This window comes from Rousettus aegyptiacus, unplaced genomic scaffold, assembly GCF_014176215.1.
Source record: "Rousettus aegyptiacus isolate mRouAeg1 unplaced genomic scaffold, mRouAeg1.p scaffold_m13_p_12, whole genome shotgun sequence".
NCBI classification, from domain to species: domain Eukaryota; kingdom Metazoa; phylum Chordata; class Mammalia; order Chiroptera; family Pteropodidae; genus Rousettus; species Rousettus aegyptiacus.
This window is the reverse complement of record NW_023416287.1, coordinates 60,343,536-60,368,932: the sequence shown is the minus strand read 5'-3', so window position 1 is coordinate 60,368,932 and position 25,397 is coordinate 60,343,536. Positions and strand designations below refer to the sequence as shown.

The 25,397-nt window shown below is 36.5% G+C and overlaps 1 protein-coding gene across 4 annotated transcripts in view; it reads left to right on the top strand.

Annotated features, from left to right (window-relative positions):
* CHST9 (carbohydrate sulfotransferase 9) overlaps nucleotides 1-25,397 on the top strand; it is a 221,695-nt gene that overhangs the window by 140,100 nt on the left and 56,198 nt on the right. Inside the window, exon 1 of one of the 4 annotated variants that reach the window (XM_016160082.2) lies at nucleotides 11,126-13,590. The exons of the other annotated variants lie outside the window; for them this stretch is intronic. Coding sequence (XP_016015568.2) covers nucleotides 13,548-13,590 — 43 coding nt within the window. The 5' untranslated portion in view covers nucleotides 11,126-13,547. Of the gene's footprint in view, nucleotides 1-11,125; nucleotides 13,591-25,397 lie in introns of those variants that run through there. 4 annotated transcript variants of the gene reach the window in all.

Genomic DNA, 25,397 nt, shown 5'->3' with positions numbered 1-25,397 from the left:
GTAAAGATGAAAGACAGAGTCCCTGGTGTCACACACAATGGTGATTGATAAAGAAATGTTTTTTAAAATGGAAAAGAGAAAGACAATAAAAGAATGGTGACAACAACGACAACAAGGAAGAAGAATATCACAGAAATAAAGATTAAAAAAATGTCTAAAATGTGTTTTGTTAACAGTGTTTACTGCAATTGAGAAGCCTAAGATTAAAACAGGAGAAGTTTCTCCCTGGTCTTCATAATGTGTATTCAGAAAATATTTTTCAACTACTCATTCTTCAACTTAAAAACTTTTTTCAACAAATTAACTGTATTTCTTACATAAATCCTTTAGTTCTTGACCTACTGCTTCTGAATTCTAGAAGTAAATCTATAATTAAGCTTCGTTATTTCATAGTGGAGTAGTTTGAGGGGCTCTTTTGTAACACTAAATATATCTTTGTCGAGTTGCCTGAAAAAAACATTCATTTATCAGATCTGTACTTTTAAAGGTTTTCCATTTATTGTATTAGCTATTTTTTATAACTCCTAAGGCTAAATCTGGCTAGTTGATATCACTGTGGGATTGGAACATAGGAACACAGAACTAATTTCTTCATTTGACTTTTAAATTAGTTTTGTGTGTGTTAACTAAAATTGAAACGTTTTGATTATGAGTAATGCCAAGATGAACTGGGTACACTCCATTGACTTTAATGAAGTGCACATGTTCTTGCAGGATTGTGAATGATGGCGTAGTAGCATAGCTCTTGAATCGTATTATTTAATATTTGCTGCACTCACATTTTATGATACTACTTACCACAATCATAGCTTTTTAAGTTTGTGGACACAGTTGAACTTGGAGTTTTTATTTCACCTACTTTTCAAAAGTGTTGACATTACCAAGGATGCGCCCAACTTATTTTTATATAAAAGCAAGAGCTGACAACCAATTTAGTAAGTTCAAAGTAGCTAACGTTTACTACATGACCATTATTTGAAGGCCATTGTGCCAGGGAATTAATTTCCAAGGAATAAACAAATCGCCTAGGTAATTGAAACTTTAAGATGAAATTTTTAGTTTTCAGTGATCATAAATAAAATGTGTAAATTTTATTAGTATAACATTAAATACCAAATAACATGTGTTGCTAACATATGCAAAAGAGAGGAACAACTAGGACGATTCTGAATAATTCTGGTTGCTCAGTGCCTTGAGCAAGGCTCTTTGTTAATTTTTCAAACCAAGAAGTCCTTTATTGAGTTAAATCTTTAGCGATGTTGGAAGAGTGAAATATGCTCAGATACTTACAGGTATATTTAAATGTCATGTCATATACCCAGAGCTTCCAGCTCAAGCAACGGTTTTTTTGTTTGATTATTTTTGTGAATTTTCTCACGCCAAATAAGTAATCAAGTTATAAAAGCGTATTTAAATTAGCAAATGTTCACTCAATATTAGAAGGGTAAACAGCTAAATAATTCATGAATGTACTAGTGTGTGTTAAAGAGCTTTGAAATGAACTGTGGATTCGGCATGTGAAACGTGCTCTGAAAATTAGCTATTGCAAAGGCTTGCCAATTGTTATACACTGCACTACTTACAAACACTTGCTGTCATTAGATACATTGCATGTGTCATGAAAGTCCTTACTAGTTGAATCACAGTCCTTTAATTCATAAATGACAGCGTTTAAGTGGACTGTACCATGAACTTCTGTTGTACCATTCCCTGCCCTTCCCACATCAGATGCTTAATAAACCACCTGCTTCTAGATCAATTGCTTGACCATAGATAAGTACATGTGGATGAAATATAGACAACATTTAAATCTATTTCATTTTTTCCCACCATCAACCTCTTTTATGGCTTTGATCCTGGCTCCTTTTTTCTTCCTTGCTCATGACAAGCCTTCGAACTCTGGAATATAATAGAACGAAGCTTACACCCTGACCCAAGTTGTTTAAGTTCTCCAAGCCTCAGTTTCCCTATAACATGATGATGTATTGAGTTGCGGGGTTTAGTTTGGTTTGGTTTTGCTTTATTTTGTTTTTTTGGATGTGCTGACTATTCAATAATGCATGTAGAGAAGTGTTTAAGGATACATGTATAAAAGATGTTTCTAAGACTGCTACTTGCATACCACATTGAGTATAATGTTATTTCAATGAATGGATGTGTTGTAGATGAGAAACCTGAAGTTCAGAGGAATTACATTTCTTGTCCTCAGTCGCGCAGGTAGTAGGTGTGGAGCTGACCTACAAACCTGAGGCTGTGGGACCCCAAACTCACACTCCTACCATTCCACATGCTCTGTCTCTGTACTAGTGAAACATAGCATCACTCCAGGGGATCCATAAGAGAACTTCTGTCTTGAATGACTCTTACAGTTACTTCAAGTCATGTAACATTCATGGTCAAAAACTTATATTAATCAAGTGCACAAGAAGAGAGAGACTTCTTTCTCTCTATGTCACTAAAATAATAACAGTCTGAAAGAGGACAGTTGAAATGAAAACAAACATTACAGACTGTGAAAGATGACATGACTTAAATCCCGGGGCTAAAAGCCAAGGGTATTAGGTCTAGCTTTCAGTTGTCAAGTATCATTCTGTAATCATAGATAAATTTGTTTTATATGAAAAGAAAAAAATTACATATCTCCAGACATGTTATAAATGAAATCGATTAGTGAGTATGATATAATTATATTAAAGTAAGGGACCTATCAGCCATAGAAATATCTACAACATCTAAGACACATATCAGCACAGAAATTAAAGGGTAATATAAATAAAAACAATAAAATTATTACCTTGTTATTTAGAATCTCTGCTTTCAGGCTTCACCTCCAAAGCTTATGGGAATCATAAGAAATACAACCCAAAGTAAGTTACCATGAATTTGATTCTACCAAAGGCAAAAAGAAAGGAAAAGGAAAACACAAAAGAAAGAGAAAATGCTTTTTCACAATTCAGTAATGTGAAAGAACTTTAGAGGTTGTATTTTGGATGACATGTTTTTAAAGTATTTGATGGTACCCTTATTTAATTTAATTTTCCACTCTTATTACTCCCCAATACAGACCTAGTGAAGGAGTGCCCTCGCAGATTGCATGACACCTGTCAGAAATTTATTACCATGCTGACTGGAATTATTTCACCCATTTTTTTATATGTTAATCCTAAACTGAAGGAAGGGACATTATACTAAAAACTAGATCTTAGTTTGATTATGACTTGGCAACCTCCATTAATCCAAAGATCTGAGTTTGTTTTGTTACCCAGGGATCCTGAACAACAAATTCAAATTACTCAGCATTCTTTAAGCCAGCCATCCCCAACCTCTTTGGCACCAAGAACTAGTGCTCCTGTGAGAATCTAATACCTGATGATCTGAGGTGGAGCTGAGGCAGTGATGCTAGCCCTGGGGAGCAGCTGCAAATACAGAGGAAGCTTTGCTGGCTCGCCCACCACTCACCTCCTGCTGTGCGACCTAGTTCCTAACAGCTCATGGACCAGTACCGGTACCAGTCTACAGCCCAGGGGTTGGGGACTCATGCTTTAAGCAATAATGCCTGCAGAATGCCATACTAGAGTCTGTAGGCAGAGAAAAAGATGAATGTGCAAATTCCTTTACCCCTTTTAGTAGTTAGTTCTATACCCTATTCACAGACGACCCAGGCCACCAATTCACTGAATGGGCTCTCCAGGCCATGTGCTAAACCACTGTAAGTTTCAAGTCCATCAAACGGTCTCTAAGATTTTTTGCAGCATTAAAATCTTGAGATTCTGTGACTGAATCAGAGTTATATATATATAAACTGCAGTGAAATGTTAAATAGAACCCAACAGGGCCTCATTTTCCTCAATGTTTAGAGCAAAAACCTACCTAAAATGTGCAGGTATGTTCTCATATATGTGAGAGAGAGGAGCACAGGAAGAGAGAGTGAAAGCCTTCGTAAGCTATTCTCTTGGTTTCTAATTTGGAGTTTTAATATTTTCGACAAAGGAAAGGAAGAAACAAGCAAAGCAAAACAGCAAAAGCCAAGAGCCTGCCACAACTCTGTATCTCAAGATTGAGACCACTGAAGACCACTTATGCTCACTCTTTATGGTGGCACAAAAGGTAGAATTAGAAATACCAATATTATGGAATACTTCCTGTGAGTTTAGCAGTGTGCTGGGTGCTAAAGGTATAAGAAAGCAAACAAGAAAGGCAGGGAAAGAAATAGGTACGGGAGAACAGGTTGGGAGGTGGTTGAATGAAGGCATGCCTCTTGGCCTAGGAAAGAACTTGTTTCACACATTTTTTTTGCAATTTTCATGTTTTGCATCAAATGTTTTCCACTCGAAGAAACTTCTGCTCAAAATACACTGTTTCAAAGCTGAAGGATTTAACTTGTAGGGAATTACAAATTATGCAAATAATTACTACATTTAAAGTGATTAGTTTTAATAAAGCATGTTTAAAAGGGACAAGTATAAGTTGGGAGATGCTTCTAGGATTTATATCTGACATACTCCGATTTCTAATTGACTGTTGTTGCAAATACTTAAAATAACCTCTTTGTGATTCTGAAATTATTTTTCTATTAGGTCATTCTCTAAAATAATCATTTCAAACCTTCTCTGGTTTGAAATTTCAGCCTTCTATACCCTCATCCTTCCATACCTCTCCTCCTCGGTGGAAGTCCTTACTTTATGTTTCAGGGACACTAATGGAAGCCACCCACTGAGAACTGTTTGCAATACCTGCACCAGATCTGTAAGCCAATTTGCTTTTGTTCCGATCCTCTTGTTTCCTCCTGTTACAATGGAGAAAGTGGACTCACCTGCCATCACTGGTGAGTTCCACCTGAGTTCTGGATCCCACCTATTCTGTCCTTCTGCGGGCCTCACTGAATGGGTTACTCACTTTTTCTCCTGGATCTTCAACCTCTTCCTCCCTATGGCTACTTGCTACCAGTATTCACAATGCTCTCTGAATCCTGTATCCTCTTCCAGCTACAGCCCTTTCCCCATCTCAAAAGAATTATCTACATTCTTCCCTCCCCCTCCCCCACCCACTCACTCCCTGTCCACACCAATCTGGCTTCTGTCCCAGCCACTCCACTGGCTTGTTCCTGCCAATGATATCAGAGTTGTTAAACTCATAGGCCACTTTGAGGTCTGTCTGACTTGATCTATCTTTACCTTACTACTCTCTCCTTGAATAACAGGTTTTCCTCCTCCTCCTTACCTGACTGTTCCTTCTCCATTCTTTTGGGAAGGTATTTTATTCTGTCTGAATTTTATATATTAGATTCTTCTTATCTTGGCCCTGGATCCACTCTGATTTTTAATCTATACTCTTTCCCTAGTGATTTCATCCACTCCTGTAGAACAGTCTCTCTTCTCTACTTCCTATCTTCAGAACATCAGAACCATATGATCAGCTGCCTATTGGTGTGCCATTATTGTATCTCCTCCAACCTGCCCCTCCTCCCCCGTCTTTCATCTCAGTAAATGTCACCTAATTGCTCCTGCTAGAAACACAGGACTTGACACTTTCCCTCTTCCTTAGTTCACATATTCAATTATCAAGTCCTATCAATTTTATCTCCAAAATATATAAAGTGTTATCTCTTTCTATACTTCTCTCCCCATCGCCATTTCTCTTGGCTATAGAAACAGCCCTTAACTGGTCTCCCTGTGTCCACTTTGGCTGCTCTCTTCTCCCTTGTCCGTATCACAGCCAAATGCAAATCTGACTGGGTCACCCCATAGCTTGAAATGTTTCAAAGGCTTCCCGCTGTCTTTTGAATAAAATGCAAATGCCTTTGCATGATCTAGTGCAGTCTGCCCTTTGCCTATCAACCTCTCTCCTTACTTCGTATCACTGTCTCTGACCCATTCACCCTTCTGTTGTGCTGAGCTTCTCTCAGAAGCTTGCTCACAAAGGCTCCTTCCTGACCATGCCATATGTTGTTCTTTATCCCTGAAATTCTCTCTTTGCCTCCTTCCACTCTTTCAGATTAAATATTACTTCCTCCAGGAAATTTTCTAATCTTCCCGGCTCCACTTAACTAGCTCTTTGGAGTAGGAACTTCTACTCCATTACATCAGTTACCACGATTATAATTATATAATTAGTTGGGTGATTTCCTTTGACATATCATCTCAATCAGACTGAAACTCCTACATGTTGGGTCTCAAAATTTTTTGATGGATGAATGAATGGTGCAGCTTCCCTTTTTTCTTTCTCTTTTCTAAAATCTACTTTCTAGCCATTCCAAGTTTACCTTTTACAGTCTTTCTATCTTGTAAAAAAAAAATCTGAATGAAAGGTAAATGAAACAACTTTGGTTCTATTTTGATCCTGGTGTTAACCACATTCACTGAATCTGTTTGCTCTCTGCTTTTTTCTAAACTACAAAGAAGAACTAAGAGAATAATAAGCATTGCAGGTGGAATTTAAAACCATTAGTTCATTGCGTTATTCTCACAGTGACTATCGAAGGGCTTTACTTCTGTTTGTTTAGATAACAATGAGTTTGATGAGTTAGTCCCAGGTCTCTTAATCAACACTTCTCTAGGCTGCCTCTGTGAGTATCCTTTGTGAGTTCTGTTGGTCTATATTTTTCTTTTCACAGATGTGGTGCAAATTGAGAAGTTTATGTTCAATATTATAAATGTGAACTTTGACCTCATTCATCTGCTTTTTAAATTTCTATTTTAAACATGCTTGTAGTTGTTTAAATAGATGAAAGCACATCTCAATAATCTCAACACCTTATTTTGATATTTCTGCTTCTGATTCTTCTTATGAAATTAGTAACTCCTCGATATATAAATGTGTTATCCTGATATAGGTTTTACAATGATAATGGGTTCTTTCATATGTCCAGACCCTTTTGTATAACCCCTTCTGTATTTAACAGGATATATATAGAAGGCAGCATGGTAGGAAGCACAGCTGATGATCATAGAACAAATCAAGCAAACTGGCCGACGTGGAATTACAACCTAAACTCTGACCTCTAGAATACTGTTTTCGGATATGGTTCCATAGTGTAATGGTTAGCACGTCTGCTTATACACAGAAGGTCCTGGGTTCATGCCGCAGTGGAGCCATAGTCAATGGTCTACAGCCATGCCACCCCAAACAAGCCCGATGTCTGATCTCAGAAGCTAAGCAGGGTTGGGCCTGGCTAGTACTTAAATGGGAGACCACCTAGGAAGACCAGGTGCTATGGCATAAAAAATAATACTAATAAAAAAATACAGAGAATACTATGTTTTGATCAAATAGACTGAACACAAAATATATACACACAGTTGGTACCACAGAACCAAAAAAAATCACTCATCTATTTTTTCATCTAGCCATAATTTATGGACTATCGCCTCTATGGCAGGCATTGTGTATTTAATGAATTTAAAAATTATATAAATAACTTTCTTTCTTTAGCACCATATTTTTTTCAAATCAAAGGAGATGTCAGTGTGTGATTAAAGCAAAAGAATAGCTGGCTATGGAAGAGTGATGTCCAAAAAGAGTAATTTGAATCTGCCAAGGCTCCATCAGTTCTGAAAAACAAGATCAGAGCTAGATGAAGGAGACCTGTGCCTTCCCCTTGAGAGGAGCCCACATTCACAAATATATTTCCCCCACCTATTCTCTGACGCCTGAAGTACACTTTAACAGGAGGTAGCCATTTCATGACTTAATTGAAAGAATACTTAAACACAGAGATAGATATTGTCAATAATTCACATTTTGGTGCAAAGGACTAAAATCAGAGTTATTTTACACAGAGGAGACTGAGTCAAGGGTGAGGATTGTGTGTGTCAGACTTGGAATCTTGAGAGGTTAAGGTACGCTCCATGAAATAAATGGGATACGTGCATACAGTACACATACACGCACATGCGTGTGCGTGTGCGCACACACATACACAGTGAGGACTGGGGATTTGAAAACATACTATAGCCTCCTGCTAACTTTCAGGCTATGCCTGTTATTGTCATGGCAAGGTCACCAACTCAGGAGTTCTGTTCATTCACCAGTGCCCTGTTTACCAGCACTGGAGCTACTCAGACAACTTGGCCTTCCTGGTCTGACTTGGTGAGATTAGACCATTCCATGCACCTTTTTTACATGACAGGTTAAGCAGAAACAACTTCTAAAATTGCAGGATTCCCAGAAAGACTGAAAAGCAATCACATAGACATATGAATCTAGAGAGAGGAAGAGGGTGACAAATTTCAGTACAAAAGAACAGATCTGAAACTGGAAATGGGAAATAGTTTTTAGAAACAATTGTTATAGCTATATACGCGACACACTAGGACCTTATGAGGATAAAGAACTCCAGATGTCTGGATACCTCAACCATACATGAAATCAGGTGAATGAAAATCAAACGATAAAAGAGGTCAAACAATCACCATAAAGATTTACATGGCAGGAATACTGTTTTAAACTCGCTTCATGCTTTGTGCATTGCTAGATGTTTTCTAAACAATGAAAGTACTTACTTGACCCAAATTCATTGAAATAGGTTGACTTCGATGAATATAACATGCCCTCCCTATGCCTGGGGTGTAAGTTTTAGAGATCTCTGAAAATGGGTTCATCAATGAAAAATTGATCTTTTCCAAAAAAATAAATAAAAAAATTGAAAGCCTAGAGCAGCTAACTTCTTTCTCTTCAGAGCATTGGCTAAAGTCTATTATTCTGATTACATGGGAGAGAAAATTCCAATTGCATACTGATTTTTTTAACTTCATGCTAATCAGTTTCCTTTTAACTAGGTCTGTAAATTGATGATGGAAATAAGGACTAAGGAAGTACTGAAAGTAGAAAAGAGAAAAACTAGAACTATTTGAAGCTAACCATTCTAAGTATAAGAATTAGAAGCAATTTCTCTTAATGCAGCTATATAAATATAAATAAATATAAGCATAATTGACCTGAGTTCTTATTTAAGATCAGCTACTCATCCAGGGGTTCAAAACTTTGTTTTCATCCCGGAAGTGGCTAAGGAATTCACCATGCTTCCATCAGTACTAGTGGCTTGAGGGCTGCAAAGGCAGAACTACTCTGTTCCTAACCATCTCCTGTCCCTAAGGAGCTTGGGGACTGTTTGGGAAAATCACTCCCTCCAGAAGATTTCGATACCTCCCCTGGAGGACTGGCTCTTCTCCCATTGATACTAATTTATGTAATCTTCTGTGCCTTAGTTTCCTCATTAATAAGGTGAGGATGATATGTTCAAGAATCTAAATGTATAAAGGCATCTACAAAGAAAGTTTTAATATCTCCCATTTGTATTTTTTCTTCAGACAATTTGTTTAACACAGTACAACAGAACTGAGTTTGTTGAATGTTCTAGTTAAGCTCTTAAGCACTGAGGTTCTAAACAGAATCCAAAATAAGCGCCGATCAGAAGTAAATATGGTCCAGTCTTTTAAAGGTCATTAAAAGGTGACACCGCTTCAGAGCTATTGAGATGGTTTCTAATGAATATTTTTAAAGAGAAAAGACAGTTATTGGGCTATGCATCATAATAATTATTATTTATTAATTCCTAAATATATCCAGATATGCGACTGAGAACTCAACATTTAACATCTTATTTAATCTCCCACGATAGTCTTTTATTATTATTCCCATTTTACAGATATTAAACCGATGCTTAAAGAAACTTTATAGCCTGCCCCAAATCCCACAAAACATTACTAAATTCGCGTTTAAGCCAAAATTTTTATGATTGCAACATTTTTCCTCTCAGCTACTGTGCTAAGTTTGTAGGACTATCAGAAGTGATCAGGAGAAATAACTGGAAAGAGTTACAGGGTAGCACATCATTCTCCTCATGGCTATGTTGCTCTTTTATTTCATAAGATGAATGAAAAACTGTGTCAGGAATCTGTGTCTAACTATAACTTAACAAAGGAAGAGGGGATATGGCTGATCGCATTCTCAAATTGTTTTATAATAATATAACTGAGGGAAACCTGCTCAATAGGAGTCTATAGATTTTTCCAATTATAAGTTAACTTATTTAAAAAAAAAATCCAGTAACTCGCTTTTACAGTGGTCTAGACTCATTCAAGAAACTTCCTTCTCTGCCTAATTAAAAGAAATTGATAATAAGTTGGATACTTTGTCCCTGAGATGGCCACATTTGTATTGGTAAAAGGAAATATTTAGAACAAAATTACTGTGAAAGAGATTTTGAAATTGGACCTTGTCACTAGGGGGCACTTAGGGATATAAAATCAGCATTGCCAAAAGGACTTTCTGCAATTGAACAATTATTGACATAAATTTTTTCAAGGGAAGAAAAAATATCTGATTATAGACATAAGAATTCAGGGCATCATCTTCTGATAGACTACTTTTAGGTGCCAAGTTAGTTAGAGAAGGAGAATTTAAAGTGGACACAGTTTTAAAATCAGAGTTCCTGTCTTTTCGGTCGTACACCACTTGAAGTATGAATGCGATGTTAAGGGGAAAAAATAATAACAATAAAGAAAGAACAGTGGGGACAAAAACCTTTGTCTTCTTCAGTCCCTTTCATTGTTTTCTCTTGGTCTTTCTCACTGTCCTCGCCCCTTCCTTTAATCTTTCCCTATGGTTATTTGTCTCCCCCCTGTTTTGCTCACTGTTATTTGGCCTTCATTTCAGGCTCTTTCATTTCATTTTTCCTCTCATAATGCCTAGTTCTGTTCTTCTGCTTTATTGTTCCTCTTTGTTTTCATTAGCTATGAGATCGAGTTCAGCATGGTTTTTATTTCTGTTTCGTAGAGGTTGTTTTTCCTCCTTTTCATATACTCACATCTCTATTTCCTTAAGAGATCAATAAAATGTGTTCCTGGGTTCTGTTTTACCTAAACTTAATGGTAATAAACAATGTGTTATCTGAAACTGGAGGAGAATAGTTTCTCACACTGATCAAGAAAATGCAGAGAAAAATATAAGCAAAAAGCACATTGTTATACTATAGTCTCTTACAGGACACTAATAAGCACAAAAAAAGAAAGAAAGAAAGAAAGAAAGAAAGAAAGAAAGAAAGAAAGAAAGAAAGAAAGAAAGGAAGGAAGGAAGGAAGGAAGGAAGGAAGGAAGGAAGGAAGGAAGGAAGGAAGGAAGGAAGGAAGGAAGGAAAGAAAGAAAAAGAAAAAGAAAATACTATTTCATGGTATGTATACAAAACTAAAACCACAGATTGAAAAGTGAAAAGTGTGGCCAAAAAAAAGCTTGTTTTCGTACACAGGACACCGAATGACCAGTTTAATTGATTTTCTTTTCCAGATTCACTATTTCTTTTGGTTGTCATGTGAAGAAGTTGTAAACTACATAAAATCATGAAGTGCTGTATTTAGGGGACATCAGATATCTCAGCAAAAGCTTAGAGCAAAGATAAGAGACCTTCAATTGCCCTACCCCTTAATGTGAAGGGAAAAAAACCTTCCCATAGTATGCACCCTATCTGCGGAAATTACCCTGCAGTGATAATTAAGAAAATAATTGCAAGTACAATTTACCAGGTCCATGCCCATCATTTCATCCTGTAAATTGAAGCACTTCAACCACTGACCTAGTTTGTGAGCTTTGGGCTAACCTCCCATGAGTGGTAGATCTAGGTCTTCTTAAATAATGAAGTGATGATCTGGGACTGCAAATCATGAATTTGGTTCCTTGTTCCCCTGACTCACCATGTGGTCATGGGAAAGTCTACACTTCTTCGATTTTTCTTGTAGGAAAATGATTAGTATAATTGTTATGTTGATTACTCTAGAGATTTGATTTCAGTAAGCCACTCTTAGCACCCAACTCTGCCCTCAACCTTTAAATAAACTTTTTATTCACACAAACAACAAACATTACTTCAGATGCCAGTTTTCACAAAATTACCATTTCAGAATTTTTTTAGGATATGTTAATTTTTCTACTTATATAAAGTTAAATTGAGTCATAAGATATCCATCCAGTTAGTCAATTTACATAGTTGAGTTATAATAAATAGGTAGATTAATTTTAATTTCAGTTTATTTACGTAGTGAAAGATTTTTATTTTTTTACATTTTTGCCATTTGACTGCTTCTCCCACCTGGCAACACTCCACTGACCTAACTTTATGTCTCATATATTAATTTACATAGTCATCAATATTGTGCAATTCCTTAACACTTCTTCTAGGAAGATAGAACATTTGCTTTTGCTGTACACTGTAATATATTGCATTTCTATGTCATGTCTGCTTCCTAGTTTCTCTGAATATCAAGATGGTCCATGACTGCAAAGAACTTGGTTTTTGTAGCAGGAGCCTATAAGCAGACCATCCTAATGCAGGGCACTGTCGCATGTTATAATACGTGCGACAGTGGCAGGAACTAACACTACTCAGCAGAGCAGTCATTTCATCAGGGGCCGGAGCCCCTGCTAGGAAAATTTTTTAGGAGCTTGTGAAGACAGTTTGTTGTCGTCACAGAAATTGAAGGTCACTTACATTTAGTGAATGTGAGCCAATACTGCTGGAAATCCTTCAATGCACAGGTCAGTTCTGCTCAGCAAAGAACCAACCTCGGATACACATGGCTTTCTAAAATCCTAGTGGACGTTCTTGCTGTCATGTTTATAATTAGATGATCCTAGACTCTTAATCTATTGAAGCTATAAACACAAAGAAATTGTTGCTATCTTAAGAGACACTAAATTCTCTAGAAAGTAATTACTATATAAACCAAGGAAAAACATTTTTTGTTTTATTCAGAACTTGACCAAGAATTGTTCTTTTGAAAAATTATGTCACCACAGACTAATATAGGCTCCTGCTACAAATAATAAATACATCAGTCTGAGATGGTTTCTGTTGCACTCCATGTTCTAGGTGCAGGCTCACTTTTCTTGCTACTTTATTATGCCATCTTGGTAGTCTTACCCAGGAACTTACATATTGAAATTTATTTTATTTTGTTATAAATTATCGCCCTTTGGTTCTCCTTTATCATAATTAGGACATGTAATTGACTTTTAAAAATAATAAGCTTTAACAGCTATGTGTTTCTTTTCAAGATAGCTATATTGTGTCAGTTAGCTCTCTGTAGCTTCAAACAACCAACATTCATTTATCTCACAATCTTGTGGGTTGGTAATTCAGGCTGGGCTTCCTCTTGATTCTACAGATGCCAGCTTTGCTGATACTGACTGGATGTTCTCACTAGGGCTTCAGTTGGGACAACCAGGCTGCCTCAGCTCTGGTCCGTGTGTCTCTCATAGGCTAGCATAGACTTGGTCACATGACAGAGACAGGCGTCTCAACCATGCAAGCCTAGACTCAGACCTATTACACTGTTACTTCCTCTATATCCCATTTACCAAAACAAGTCACAGAGACTCCCAGGTTCAAAGTATGGGAAAATAAACTTCATCTTTTGAGAAAAGCTGCAAAGTCATTATACAAAGGCATATGGGGACGACAAGCCACAAAACATTTGTCTTAAAAGGGAATGTTGGGTCTAATTGATAGGTTTAAGAACTGCTACTATAGTCAAAGAAGAAGCGGGGAACTGGAGTATGATCAAATGTGTGCCTAGAAAGATCATCCAGCAGCCTATAGGTGAGTTATAAGGACACATGCGTGGAGTAAAGAAAATAGCAAGACTATTACAGTCTCCTCAGTGAGAGATGGATTGGCGATAAATAAGGACTAATGCAAACCAGGTAGGATTCCGCACCAGGGGGTGAATAAGAACTGAAAGCACCTACATTGTTTCCCAATCTATGGGCCCTGGCTCAGGGCTGAATTAGGTCAAGGGAAGGGGTGCCTTTTTTTAAGTCATCCACCCAAAGTGTGTGCCTTTTCTTGTGTTTATCAGCCCCAAAGAGGAAAACTTTTTAAAAATGCTCTTTCCACAGGAGCAGCATTTTGTAACTGGCATAAAAGCTCTGTAAATGCTTGCTTTTGAGTCCAGAGGCTGGGTTGCTGTTTTATAATGCCAGCTTTTGCTCACATTTTTCCTTGTGTTTAATGTGACCTTCCTCCCTCATCTTCCTGGCAAATGTCTTCTCGTCTTTCAAAAGTAATGCCAGGATTACCTATTCCATGAGTGTTTCTGATGCCACGCTGTTCCCCATGTTGGTGGAAGGAAATGCCACATCCCCCTTGTGTTGATGTTTTACCAAGGATAAAGTCTTATCATAAGTAGGTCTTATCTGAAAATGAATCCTGAATAACCCAGTTCTGTCCTGTCAAAGGTGCAACTACCCCTGCCACCCTCCCATCATGCATGTTGAGATCTCTAAGGAGAGGCGTATACAGAAAACAGGATCAGGAAAAGGCACACTCTTCGTTTTTATAATGCTTTTCTGCCAAGCACCATAAAGACTCTGCAAGCCAAAGTTAGAGGCAGGCTAATTGGCCTCCAACTCAATCAAGCCGTGGAAGCTTCTTTCCCCTTCCAAATAGTTCCATATCCAAAACTCAGCTCGACTTAACATTCTGAAAGTAAAAAGAAAGCAAGAAAAAGATTGTTTGCAAATCAAACTTCCTTTGCCACTCTTGCTAATGCTCTACCCAAATAACATTCTTGGACTTGGTGTCGAGTCTCAACACCTTCCTCTCCTGGTGTGAACCACAGCCTCTTTCCCAAGGGGAAGGAGTTCTCCCACTTCCTACCAAGATTACTGGGTAGTCGTGGTTTTGGTCAGGCTACCTATCATTTCCTTCAGGGAGGATCCATGGAGTCTTGGAAAAACCCAGCCATTCTTTCCTTGGATCACTTCTTTATGAATCAACTAGGACATACGCACACACTCACATGCAACACACACACAAATTTTTTTAAACTTGACTATCTAAAAATTAAAATCTTCTCTAAATCAAATAGTGCCTTAGTCCTAAAAAAGGCAAATGATAATTTAGGAAAAATCAGATTTATAAGACATTTTACAAAAATGGGGTTAATAATCTTAATATAAAGAGCTTTTACAAACCAGTGACAGTTAAAAATGAACTCCCTGAGACAATGAGCAAAGTATGTGGGGACAAGCAATGGAAAAAAAAAAATGTTATTCACTGCTAATCAAAGAAATCATCACATATGAAATGGGTAATATTAAATATTGATAACCCATTTTATATAAAACAGCAAAAATTGTTCAGTAATATGTATGTATAAATGTATAATATATAGCAACATATAGCATACAACATAGAGAATACATGTGTAAAATATCTCATAGTGATTTGTAGCATTATTATTTTGGCAATCACATTGTTAAATTTGATGTGTGTGTGTTTGATATGCCACAGTACTATATTTGTCTACTTCCTTCCTCTGAACCACAGTTAGCGTTTGAATTTATTCACAGTAACCAACAGTGTCTGGCACAGAGCAGGCATTTAGTAAATGTTCATTAAATAAGTAGATTCCTGTGGAATATAGTTATTATTCTGTTTACTCTTGTCCTTTTGGACAGAGAGGAAAAATATTTTACCAAGCCGCAGATACACTTTGAAATGGTAAACTTTCATTTTCAGTATTTTTCCTCTGTTTCTAAGTCTCAACTTCTGGTGGAAGGTGGCAGACAAGTTGGAACCTTGGCATTTAGACTGGTAATCTCGTGTGCCCTAAGTAACCATGAAAGGGATATGTATTCCAAAAAATTAATTAATAAAATATAACTTTCCCAAAATTTAAGTCATGTTTATAATCTCCAAATTTTTTAATAATATATTAGAGAAACTCATTATTTAAGGAAATCTCTTGTCTAAAGTAGTGACTTTTCAGACTATAGTCTCTGGTGTCCCAAGTCCCACAGAGCCCTCTAGGCATTGAGGTTGTACTCTCTCTCTAGACTCCACTTTCCATTTCAATCAGGGAAATTCTGCTTTTATTTACCTAATATGTTGGGCTTCCACATGGGATTTTAATGGAATAAAACATTCAATGAGGTTAAATAAATAAACAAATATGAAACACACTGGTGTCAAGAATAACCCACTTGTTCTGATGCACACACACATCATCACTTCCTACATGGCCTGTTTTGTATCCTATTCATTCATCAAAGAGCCAATTTATAAATCTACTTCTCCTGCAAAGTCTTGCAAACTCTCCGGTGGATTAGTTGCTTTAATCTCTATACCTTCTTATATTACTTATTCATACGTCTTTCTGACTGTTTGGAGCAGTGATCTCCCAAGTGGGTTGCTCACACATCAAGGGATATGCAAGATAATATATTAAGAAAGAATATATTAGAACTTCCACTTATGAGTATTTTTAGCTTTGTAATTATTTATTTAGGATGGAGTATTCTAAATATTTTACTGTTGTGATATATGACAGATAGATGACGATAGATGACGATGGATGATAGATGATAGATCGATAGATAGATAGATAGATAGATAGATAGATAGATAGATAGATAGATAGATAGATAATAGCTAGGATGAATAAATGGTGATGAGAAAGCTTAGCGTTGCACCATGAAAAAGGATTAAGACCGTTTCTCTAGGCTGTAGACTTCTAGGGTCGGGTTTTTTCATTTCTCTTCAGGTCAAATATCACTTGCTCAACAAATTAATTTTGAAAGAATAGATAGATATTTTTTTAGATTTTCTACATATGAGTTCTCTGAAAGCAAAGAATATCTGGACTAAAATTTTGAGAAGTCACTTAATAAGTGAACACCTCTGCCACCAAACTCATCTTGTTTTTCTTGAAAGACTTCTCTATGACTCCTCTATAACTGCACACAGTTTTTTCTTGCTGAAGTTGCTGAAGCCCCAAAGTGCCCAGCAAGTTCACCGTTCCATGTGCAAAAACTAAGAGCAAAGCAGATATGGTTAGACAGCTTAGAAGTTTGGGTGAATCTACAGAACGTGGTTAGCTATATACACAACTTAAGAAATGGGAGTAACAGGGGGAGGGAAGGAAAGGTGTCTGTAGTGCAGTCCTGCCAGGGACAAGGTAGGAGAGAGGCAGGTGTGATTCTGCATCTGCTCTAACACACATAATGTTCCTGAGCTAAATGAGTGCACCATCACTCTCATTTTGTTTAATTTTATTGTGCTGTTCTCCTGTATGTAGTGTTCTTTTTTCCCCCTATGTTAACTGATGTATTTTATAACTCACTACTAAATATTTAGCTTCTCATCATTACACAGTATTCTCACCCAATGTCCAAGTATCTAACTAAATAATGTTTTTTAAATTTTTATTTTAATCGTATCAATATACTTCCCTAAATATTTAGTAACAATAACTATACTACTGCTAACTCAGTATATTTTACAAATTATAATACTTATAAAATCCCTGAAAGGTAGATAATGTTTATCCCCTTGGTTACTATGTAAGGAGTTAGAAAAATACAACTTTCTCAAGATATAGAAAATTATATATTATAATGAAATTCTTTTACTTTCTCTAACTTCCATGTTTTCTTTATATAAATTTAAATTTTTCATTGTTTAAATTTAAAATTAAATATTGAGTTTGATTTGTAAAACATTTAATTACTTTCGGAAATGCATTTTATGAGACCCAGTAAAGTCAGTTTTAATGATATGGACTAAAAATCTAATATCATGCTTGGAACACAATTTTTTTGAGAGTACACTGCGTCATGGTGATATTTACTTTGGAAAATAAATTATTGTGTTATGGGCTAAATCCTGCCAGAACTGATTTTGAAAATCCAAAGTAGAATATTTTGAATATTATAGTTTAATATGAATTGAACAGGCAAATAGCGTTTTTATTTTTTAAAAAGTAATAAAATGGTTCCGGTAAATTGTTATACTCATATTTATTACTCGCTCTGTGACTCTGAACCATAAATTGACAGCAATGTCTGAAGTGTAAGCAAATACTATTCTGTATAAATGTGGTATAAGCATTTTCAAAGCTTGTTGCACAATCTCATTATCATGATCAGTTATTGCTTTTCTTCCCAAGAGAAGGGTTGTCCATCCTAATTTAGTAGTGAAGAACTGATTTTTTATTATAGTCTCCTGAGTGAAAAATAGCTCCAGTTCTTTCAAATGAAATGAGAACTAGAATTACTTACGTTGGCGGGGGGCAGAGGGGTGGGGACAGAGGAATGGCTAGAACCTGCAGCCACCCAGAGAAAACCCCACAGTGCCGAGGGCAGTGCACCCACTGCCCCCTTAGGGAACGAGCGTGGCCTAAAATGTCCTTTCTATAAATTCCCACATGATACTCAGGAATTTCCAGGATTCATAGGAAATTCTTTCCCACTTTACATGAATATAAATGAAGAGTAAAAATAATAGTCACTCTGAATTTCTTTATGCTCTTATTTCCTTATTTTTACGTTTTATTTTCTTTCTTCTCCTGTCTACTCATTAGATATCCAATATTTTTTAATATCTATTTTGTGTCTAACCTGGTGCCAGAATCTGAGGTTGCAGAGAGAGGGGATTTCTTCTCTCAGAAGGGAGGACAGGTGTGCAAACTTTTATATAAATTTAAATTTTTCATTGTTTAAATTTAAAATTAAATATTGAGTTTGATTTGTAAAACATTTAATTACTTTTGGAAACCAGTAAATGAGGCCCAAGGGTACAAGTGCCACAATAAAGTTATGCTCAGGGTGCCATGAAGGCACAGTGGAGAGAGAGGGGAAGTACACTTTGGAGAGTCCAGGAAGGTTTCACACAGGTGACCCTTATGCTGCACCTTGAAAGATGAGAAGCTGATCTTCAGCTCAGAATCGGGTTGTGCCCTTCAGCACCAAGGTATAGTCTGTGACTGCTGCTGCCACTTCTGGTGATAACAGAATAAAAAGTTACAAAATAACCAGCTCTATAGAATGGAAATTTAGAATAAAAATAATACTTTTTCATAATTTCATAATTCAAAGTTGTATTCTATAGTGTGGAACTGTGTGCTTTGTAGGGAAAATTAATGACAAGAAGTATGTATATTGGACCTTTCTAGGCCCTGGCCAGAGGCCTGTGGCACAAATTTGTATTGGAAAAAGGATGGTTGTGCCTTGTTTCCTGGACCTAGAAGACAGTGACAAAAGCATAGTAAAGTGATAATGTGCTAATATAAAAGGAAGTAGAATGGCCAGCAAGCTGCAGCATGATAGCTATCTTAACCCATTCCTAATCGAAACTTTCCAACTCAGTTTGCAGACTCTTTGCTATGGAATCATAACTATACTCCAATGGCATAAGCCAATGGGACAATCCTTTTACATGCAGCTTGGCTGGAAATCTTCTGTTGTGCAGAGAGATTTCTAGTATACAGTGGTTTGTCCTCTGATTCTATGCCATGGGATCTATTTAAATGAGATTATGTAATAATAACTAACCAAATTCTCAAAGATGGTTATAAGGCATTATAACTTTATGCCTTATAACAGATAATATTAGAATACTTTGGTTTTATAGTTAAATATTATACTACTAATGATAGCAATTTCTCTACAAAGGATTTTTCTTGGTTATATTTTTGTAGTTACATTGTCTAGAATAACTTATTTTAGGAAAATATCTTCCACCCTCTGCATGGTTGCTAACACTTATTGAGTAAATGGCTAGAGGTGAGGGTGCTCCAAGCACTTTACTACCCTGTCACTTAAGTCTGCTACCATCCCTTTTTAAAAGCAAACAAGTGAAGTTCACAGAATAAAACATCTTGCCATTTAGCTAGCAAGTGATAGAGAAAAATTGGAACTAAGATGGTCAGAATTCAAGACCCAGACAATAACTCATTATGCCAAAAGGTTTAAAATACTTACAAAAAAATACTGCATTTTTTGACAATTGTGGAACATTTGTTTAAAGATACAAAAGATTATCGTTGACCACAGAAACATATGCCCCAATCAACTAATTTTCTACTGTTTTCCCCTGAATTATTGGTACAATAACCATTGACCAATAATTACAAAAGCACTGATAAAGAACAGAGGTTTTCTCTCTCACTTCCTGTCTCTAGGACCCTCCAATAAAGATATGTTGCTGGCTAAGAGCTGTTTTTACAGAGTAGAAATAATAAAAGCATAAGCACAAAGTATATGGTTACAAGAACTATACACAATGAACTGTCTCTTAGAGCTGTCACCCAGGCCCACGCCCAGAACTCTGTGTGGATGGAGTAGGCTCGTGAGCACCACAGGACGCGGTGCTGCACAGAGCTTGGTGGGACTCAGAGACTGGGTTAGAGCCTTTATCCCCAGATTGGCATTACCTATTAACTATATAATTTTTTTATTACTAAAACTATTAAAAACAAGGCCTTTGATGATTCTTAGCTTTTTCAATTATCTCCAAAGGAAAACTGAAATTTCAACTGAAATAAAGGAAAACCCAACCTAAACTAAATAATTATAGAACTAAATTGAAAAGTAATTAAGTGAAGAAACAGGCTAAACCATTTTCACTTAGTGGGAAGATAGGGCAAAGCAGCTCTCTTTCAGGTTCTTTGTGTTACAAACTGTGACATGAACTCATCCTAGATTTTTCATCTCAGTTTATAGTTGTTAAGAAAAATTATCTGAAGTCGGTTTTTAAAACGCTTGCTAATTTTTCAAGTTTCAATGAGCTACAGCTTCAGAAGGGAATTTTTGTCTGATACTTGTAGGCTAAACTTGTATTAGTTATCGATTGCTGTGTAACAAATCACTCCGATGCTCAGCAGCTGAAAACAACAGGCATTGATTGTTTCACAGTTTCTGTGGGTTAGGAATCCAGTGAGTGCTTAGTTAGAGAATTTTAACTTGGGATTTCCCATAAGGCTATAGTCATCTTAAGACTCGCTATTGCCAAGCTCTGTCACATGACTGCCTCATAACAAAGGAGCTGACTTCCCCCAAAAGTGAGCAATCCAAGAGTGCCCAAGATGCAAGCCACAGTCTTTTTTTTTTTAACTTGAAATTTAAAGGGATACCCTAGCACTTCTGCCATATATTATTTGTTAGAAGGGAATCAAAAAATCTAGCCCATACTCAGTGGGAGGGGATTACACAAGCAGATGAATACTAGGCTGCCTATTATAGCTATGTATCAGAAACCAAAAAAGAAAAAGGATTAAGAAAAGGAGTTTGAGAAAAGGTACTGAGAAAATCTCTTGTAATTCTCTCAATCTCAAACTCTTTCTCTCTCTCTCCTTCTCTCTCTCTCTCTCTCTCTCTCTCTCTCTCTCTCTCTCTCTCTCACACACACACACACACGCACACACACACACAAAGTAAAAAGTAAGCTTTTGGCTGATCATAGCTGTTATAAATTAGAATAGTTTAATACTCAGAAGAATTGCAAGAGAAAAAAACAACTTTCTAGCATTTTTGTTGTTTTGTTTGTTTTTAGTAAGCGGAGTGTTTATTAATCACTTTTAAAAGGTTGTTTACATTATTTTTAAATATATGTATTAATATAAAAAATTGTCTTCTGAAGACTAGTGCTGTGGACTGAATTGTTTCCTCCCCAAATTCACATGTCGACGTCCTAATATCCACTACTTCAGAAAGTGACCATATTTAGAGATTGGGTATTTGAGGAGGTGATTAAGTTAAAATGAGGTTCTTCAGGTGGGCTTTAATCCAATCTGACTGGTATCCTTAAAAGAAGAAGAAATTTGGACACAAAGAGAAACATCAGATATGCATGCACGTTGCAGAAAGACCATGCTCAGACGAAAAAGATGGCCATCCACAAGCTAAAAAGAGAGGCCTCGAATGAAATCAACCTTACCAACACCTTGGTCTCAGACTTCTGCCTCAGAACTGTAAGAAACCTCTGTTCTTGAAGCCACTCAGTCTGTGGTACTTTGTTATGACAGCCACAGAAAACTAATACAACTAGCTATTTTATAACTGAAATCTCAAATGCATCTTTAAATTCACAGTTTTTCATTGGCCTTACATAGAACAAAGTAAATGTTCTATTTTACTTTGTTTTAGTTTCTTTTAGACATAGTTCTAACTCATCATTTTAAGATTGTTTGTAATTTTCAAAAAAACACAGCTAAATTGAATTTAATCTTTTTCTTTCTTTAGTTTTTCTCCCTTTATTCATTTACCATATCGTTTCCTCATTTGTCTTTGCCTCATCTTTACTAAGATAATATTAAACTACCTTTACAGTGGCTCGATAGCGATACATGTTTCTGGATAGAAATCTTGGCACTACGGTGATAGCATAAAAAATAAGAAATGAAAAACATTTTTTGGATTTCTTTGTTATTTCTTATGGTACAACCATTGACACAGGTATACTAACACCACCTTCATTTCTGTACCAAAAAGTTCTGGCTTTTCCCAAGAGAATAAAATGTAAAGCTTATATTCTCTTTAATGTTTATGATTTTTCTGTTTCGTGGGATGGTTGTATACTCAGCTTGGTCAATACTGATTGCTAAAGAGTTTTCCAGAGTGGTTTTGTATGCGAGTTCCTTTTGTCCCACATCCCCACCAACACTTGACATTCTTTGCATGTTTATTTTAGCCATACAAGCGAATGTGGATAATATAATATTTTCATGTTCCTGATGACTAATAAATTTGAGTAGCTTTTCAAGTTTTTGGTCATTTGGTAATCTTTCATGAAGTGCCTTTTCAAGTTCTTTCCCATTTTTCTGAGTGGTTGACTTTATCTTATTAATTAGTAGGTGTTTCTTTCTATATACTTTTGTCAAATACATGCATGACAAATACTCTTGTTAATGAATTTTCTTTTTACTTTATTAATAGTTTCTTTGGATAATCAGAATTTTAATTTTAATGTAGCTAGGTTTATCCAATTTTTCTTTTATGGCTAGTTTTTTTATGTCCTATTTAAGAAAGTGTTGCTTACTCCCACTTCATGAAGATATTACCCAATGTTTTATTAAAATTTATTGTTTACCATTCTCATTTAGTTCTACAATTCATGTGGAATTAATTTTTGTTTGTAGTGTGAAGTAGAGGTCAAGATTGGAGTAACCAATTTCTGCAGCATAATTAATTGAGAAGACCATCTTTTCTGAGCTAGTACTTTTTAAGCATTGATTATGCTGTAGGCACTGTGCAGGTTAATAATTCATTTTATCCTCGTAAAATCACTATAAGCATTATCTCATTTTCTAAGTGAGAAAAGTTACAATCAGATGAGTTAAATTAATTTCCCAAGTGTTCGTGGCTAGCAAGGGGTAAATCTGGGTTTCGAGCTCAGGTCTTTCGACTTTAAAGCCTTCTTTTAGGTAATCATAAGTCAATGTCATCAAAAGGGGTAATTAGATTTTGTTAGTGAAAACTCTGAAAGGGTTGGAAACCACCGGGAATGTGAAAGTGAAGAAGGATTGGCCCTAGAAAAGAACAGGCCCTACAAAAGATCTTGAATAGTGCCTTGCATATGGCAGGACTTGGTAACAATTTACTGAACTGCAAAAGGCATAATTTTGGAATAACTATAAAGCTTTATTTTTATACCCAGGTCACATGTGATTTTTATATAGAAAATCTTCTGTGATCTGTCCCTTATGTAATTGTCTGTGGCAGAGGTTTTCAAAGTGTGGCTCCCCAAACTAATAGCATCAGCATTACCTGGGAACCAGTTAGAAATAAAGATTCTTAGGTCTCATCCAAGACTTACTAACTGAGAAATTTTGTGTGTAGAACCCAGGAAACTGTTTTTTAACGGGTTCCTCTGGTACACTAAATTTGAAACACACCAGTCTAAGACCTAACTTTCTCTATCCTTACCCCAGAGGGTTCCTTCAACCTGTCCTGCTGGGTCATACCCCTAGGTGGGTGCTTACTGACAGTGCCTCTGCCCAGACTGCCAGCATAATTCTTAGCCTGGATAATTTATTCTCAGGTTAGTGCTTCCCTCCCCTTACACTCATGCACACACACACACAGGTTCTCTTCTTATCACGCTGCTTCGTACTTATTTGTCTGCTTGTTTGTATCTGCCATTAGACCATGAGGAGCTTCAGGCAAGGCCTTTTGAATTCCTAGAGTGTGACATACAGTAGCTGCTCAATACAAATTTTTGAGTAAATGAGTTATATTCAATTTTATTCTTGAAGGAGTATCATGTTGAAAGGAGTTACATAATTTTTGAGTGAATCAATAAATATTTGAGGGACTTTTTTGTGGAAAAGGAATCATAAAACAAGGTACAGTGAGAGACTTCAAGGAGGCGAGAAGCACTGAGATCCTTGTCACAAGAGGTGTTCGAGGAAACAGGAAAATCTCCAAGAATTCTGCAACCCTTTCCCATTCCCCCTTCTAAAGTTGAGCTACTTGAGGCCAGTGGTAACATCCCATTTACTGTGTTCTCCCAATCCCTGGTAAGAACTGGTACAGTACCTGGCATACAACGAATTAATAAGTGAATGAATGAATGAATGAATAAGCTACTTAACAGCATATGTGGAATTTTGTTGTTGCTACTGTTTTGTTTGTGTGAGTGTTTTTTGCTGGAAAGACCATTTTAAATCACCCGATTGTCTAAGTATGCAAATTTTTAGAAGTACTAGTAAGGCGTGGTGGAGGCGGGGAAGAGAAGTTTAACTTTAATAAATTTATCCAGAATTTTATAATCAGAAATGTTTTTAAGCAATCCATATGTTTTGTGTTTTATGGTTTCTTCCTCTCTTTTCTTTATTATGTGTGGGCGAAGAGACTAGGAATTGGGGTACCATAATCTTCTCGGTGCTTACATGCTCTGAATCTAGCCCCTGGGCAGAAGCCAGACTACAAAGAGCTTTGTGGGTCTTGTTTACTCCGGGCAGGAGTTTGTACTTTATCTTGAAGGCAGCTGTAAGCCATTGGATGATGTTAAGGAGGAAAATAACATAATAGATTTGCTTTCCTAAAGGTCACCCTGCCTGCCGTGTGGAGGATTGATTGGGAGATGGGGAGGGGAGGATGGAGACCGAAGTACAGAAGACCTGTTAAAAGAAATGTTGAAGCTGACAAGAGAGTTGAGGAGAACTTGAACTAGGGCTGTGACAGGATGAAAGAATAAAGGGACTGGATTCGACAGACATTTAGTAAGCTGACTCGCACTGAATTTGCTGACAAAGATAGGGGACTCGTCAGAAATTATTAATGTTAGTTTTAAATTTAATAGCAATAATTAAATTGTCAAGCCTCCACTTTTGCTGAATCTGAGGGGTTATGTAATGGAAGCCTTTGTTAACTACAAAGCACTGAAGACATCCGAAGTGGGATAATTACCACAGAAATCATACCTCCAAAGTCCATGTACCAGAGGCAAGCACTGAGAGTGTGAAACTGAGTTCATGTTTGTTGGAGATCAACAGCAGGATTGCACATGTATTCCTCAACAATGAATGCACTGTTCATTCTCAAGTGCTCGTTACAGTGGAAATTAGTAACACTGGAATGATTGATGCCGCTCTACTCACTTAGCACAATATTTGCTGCCACTAA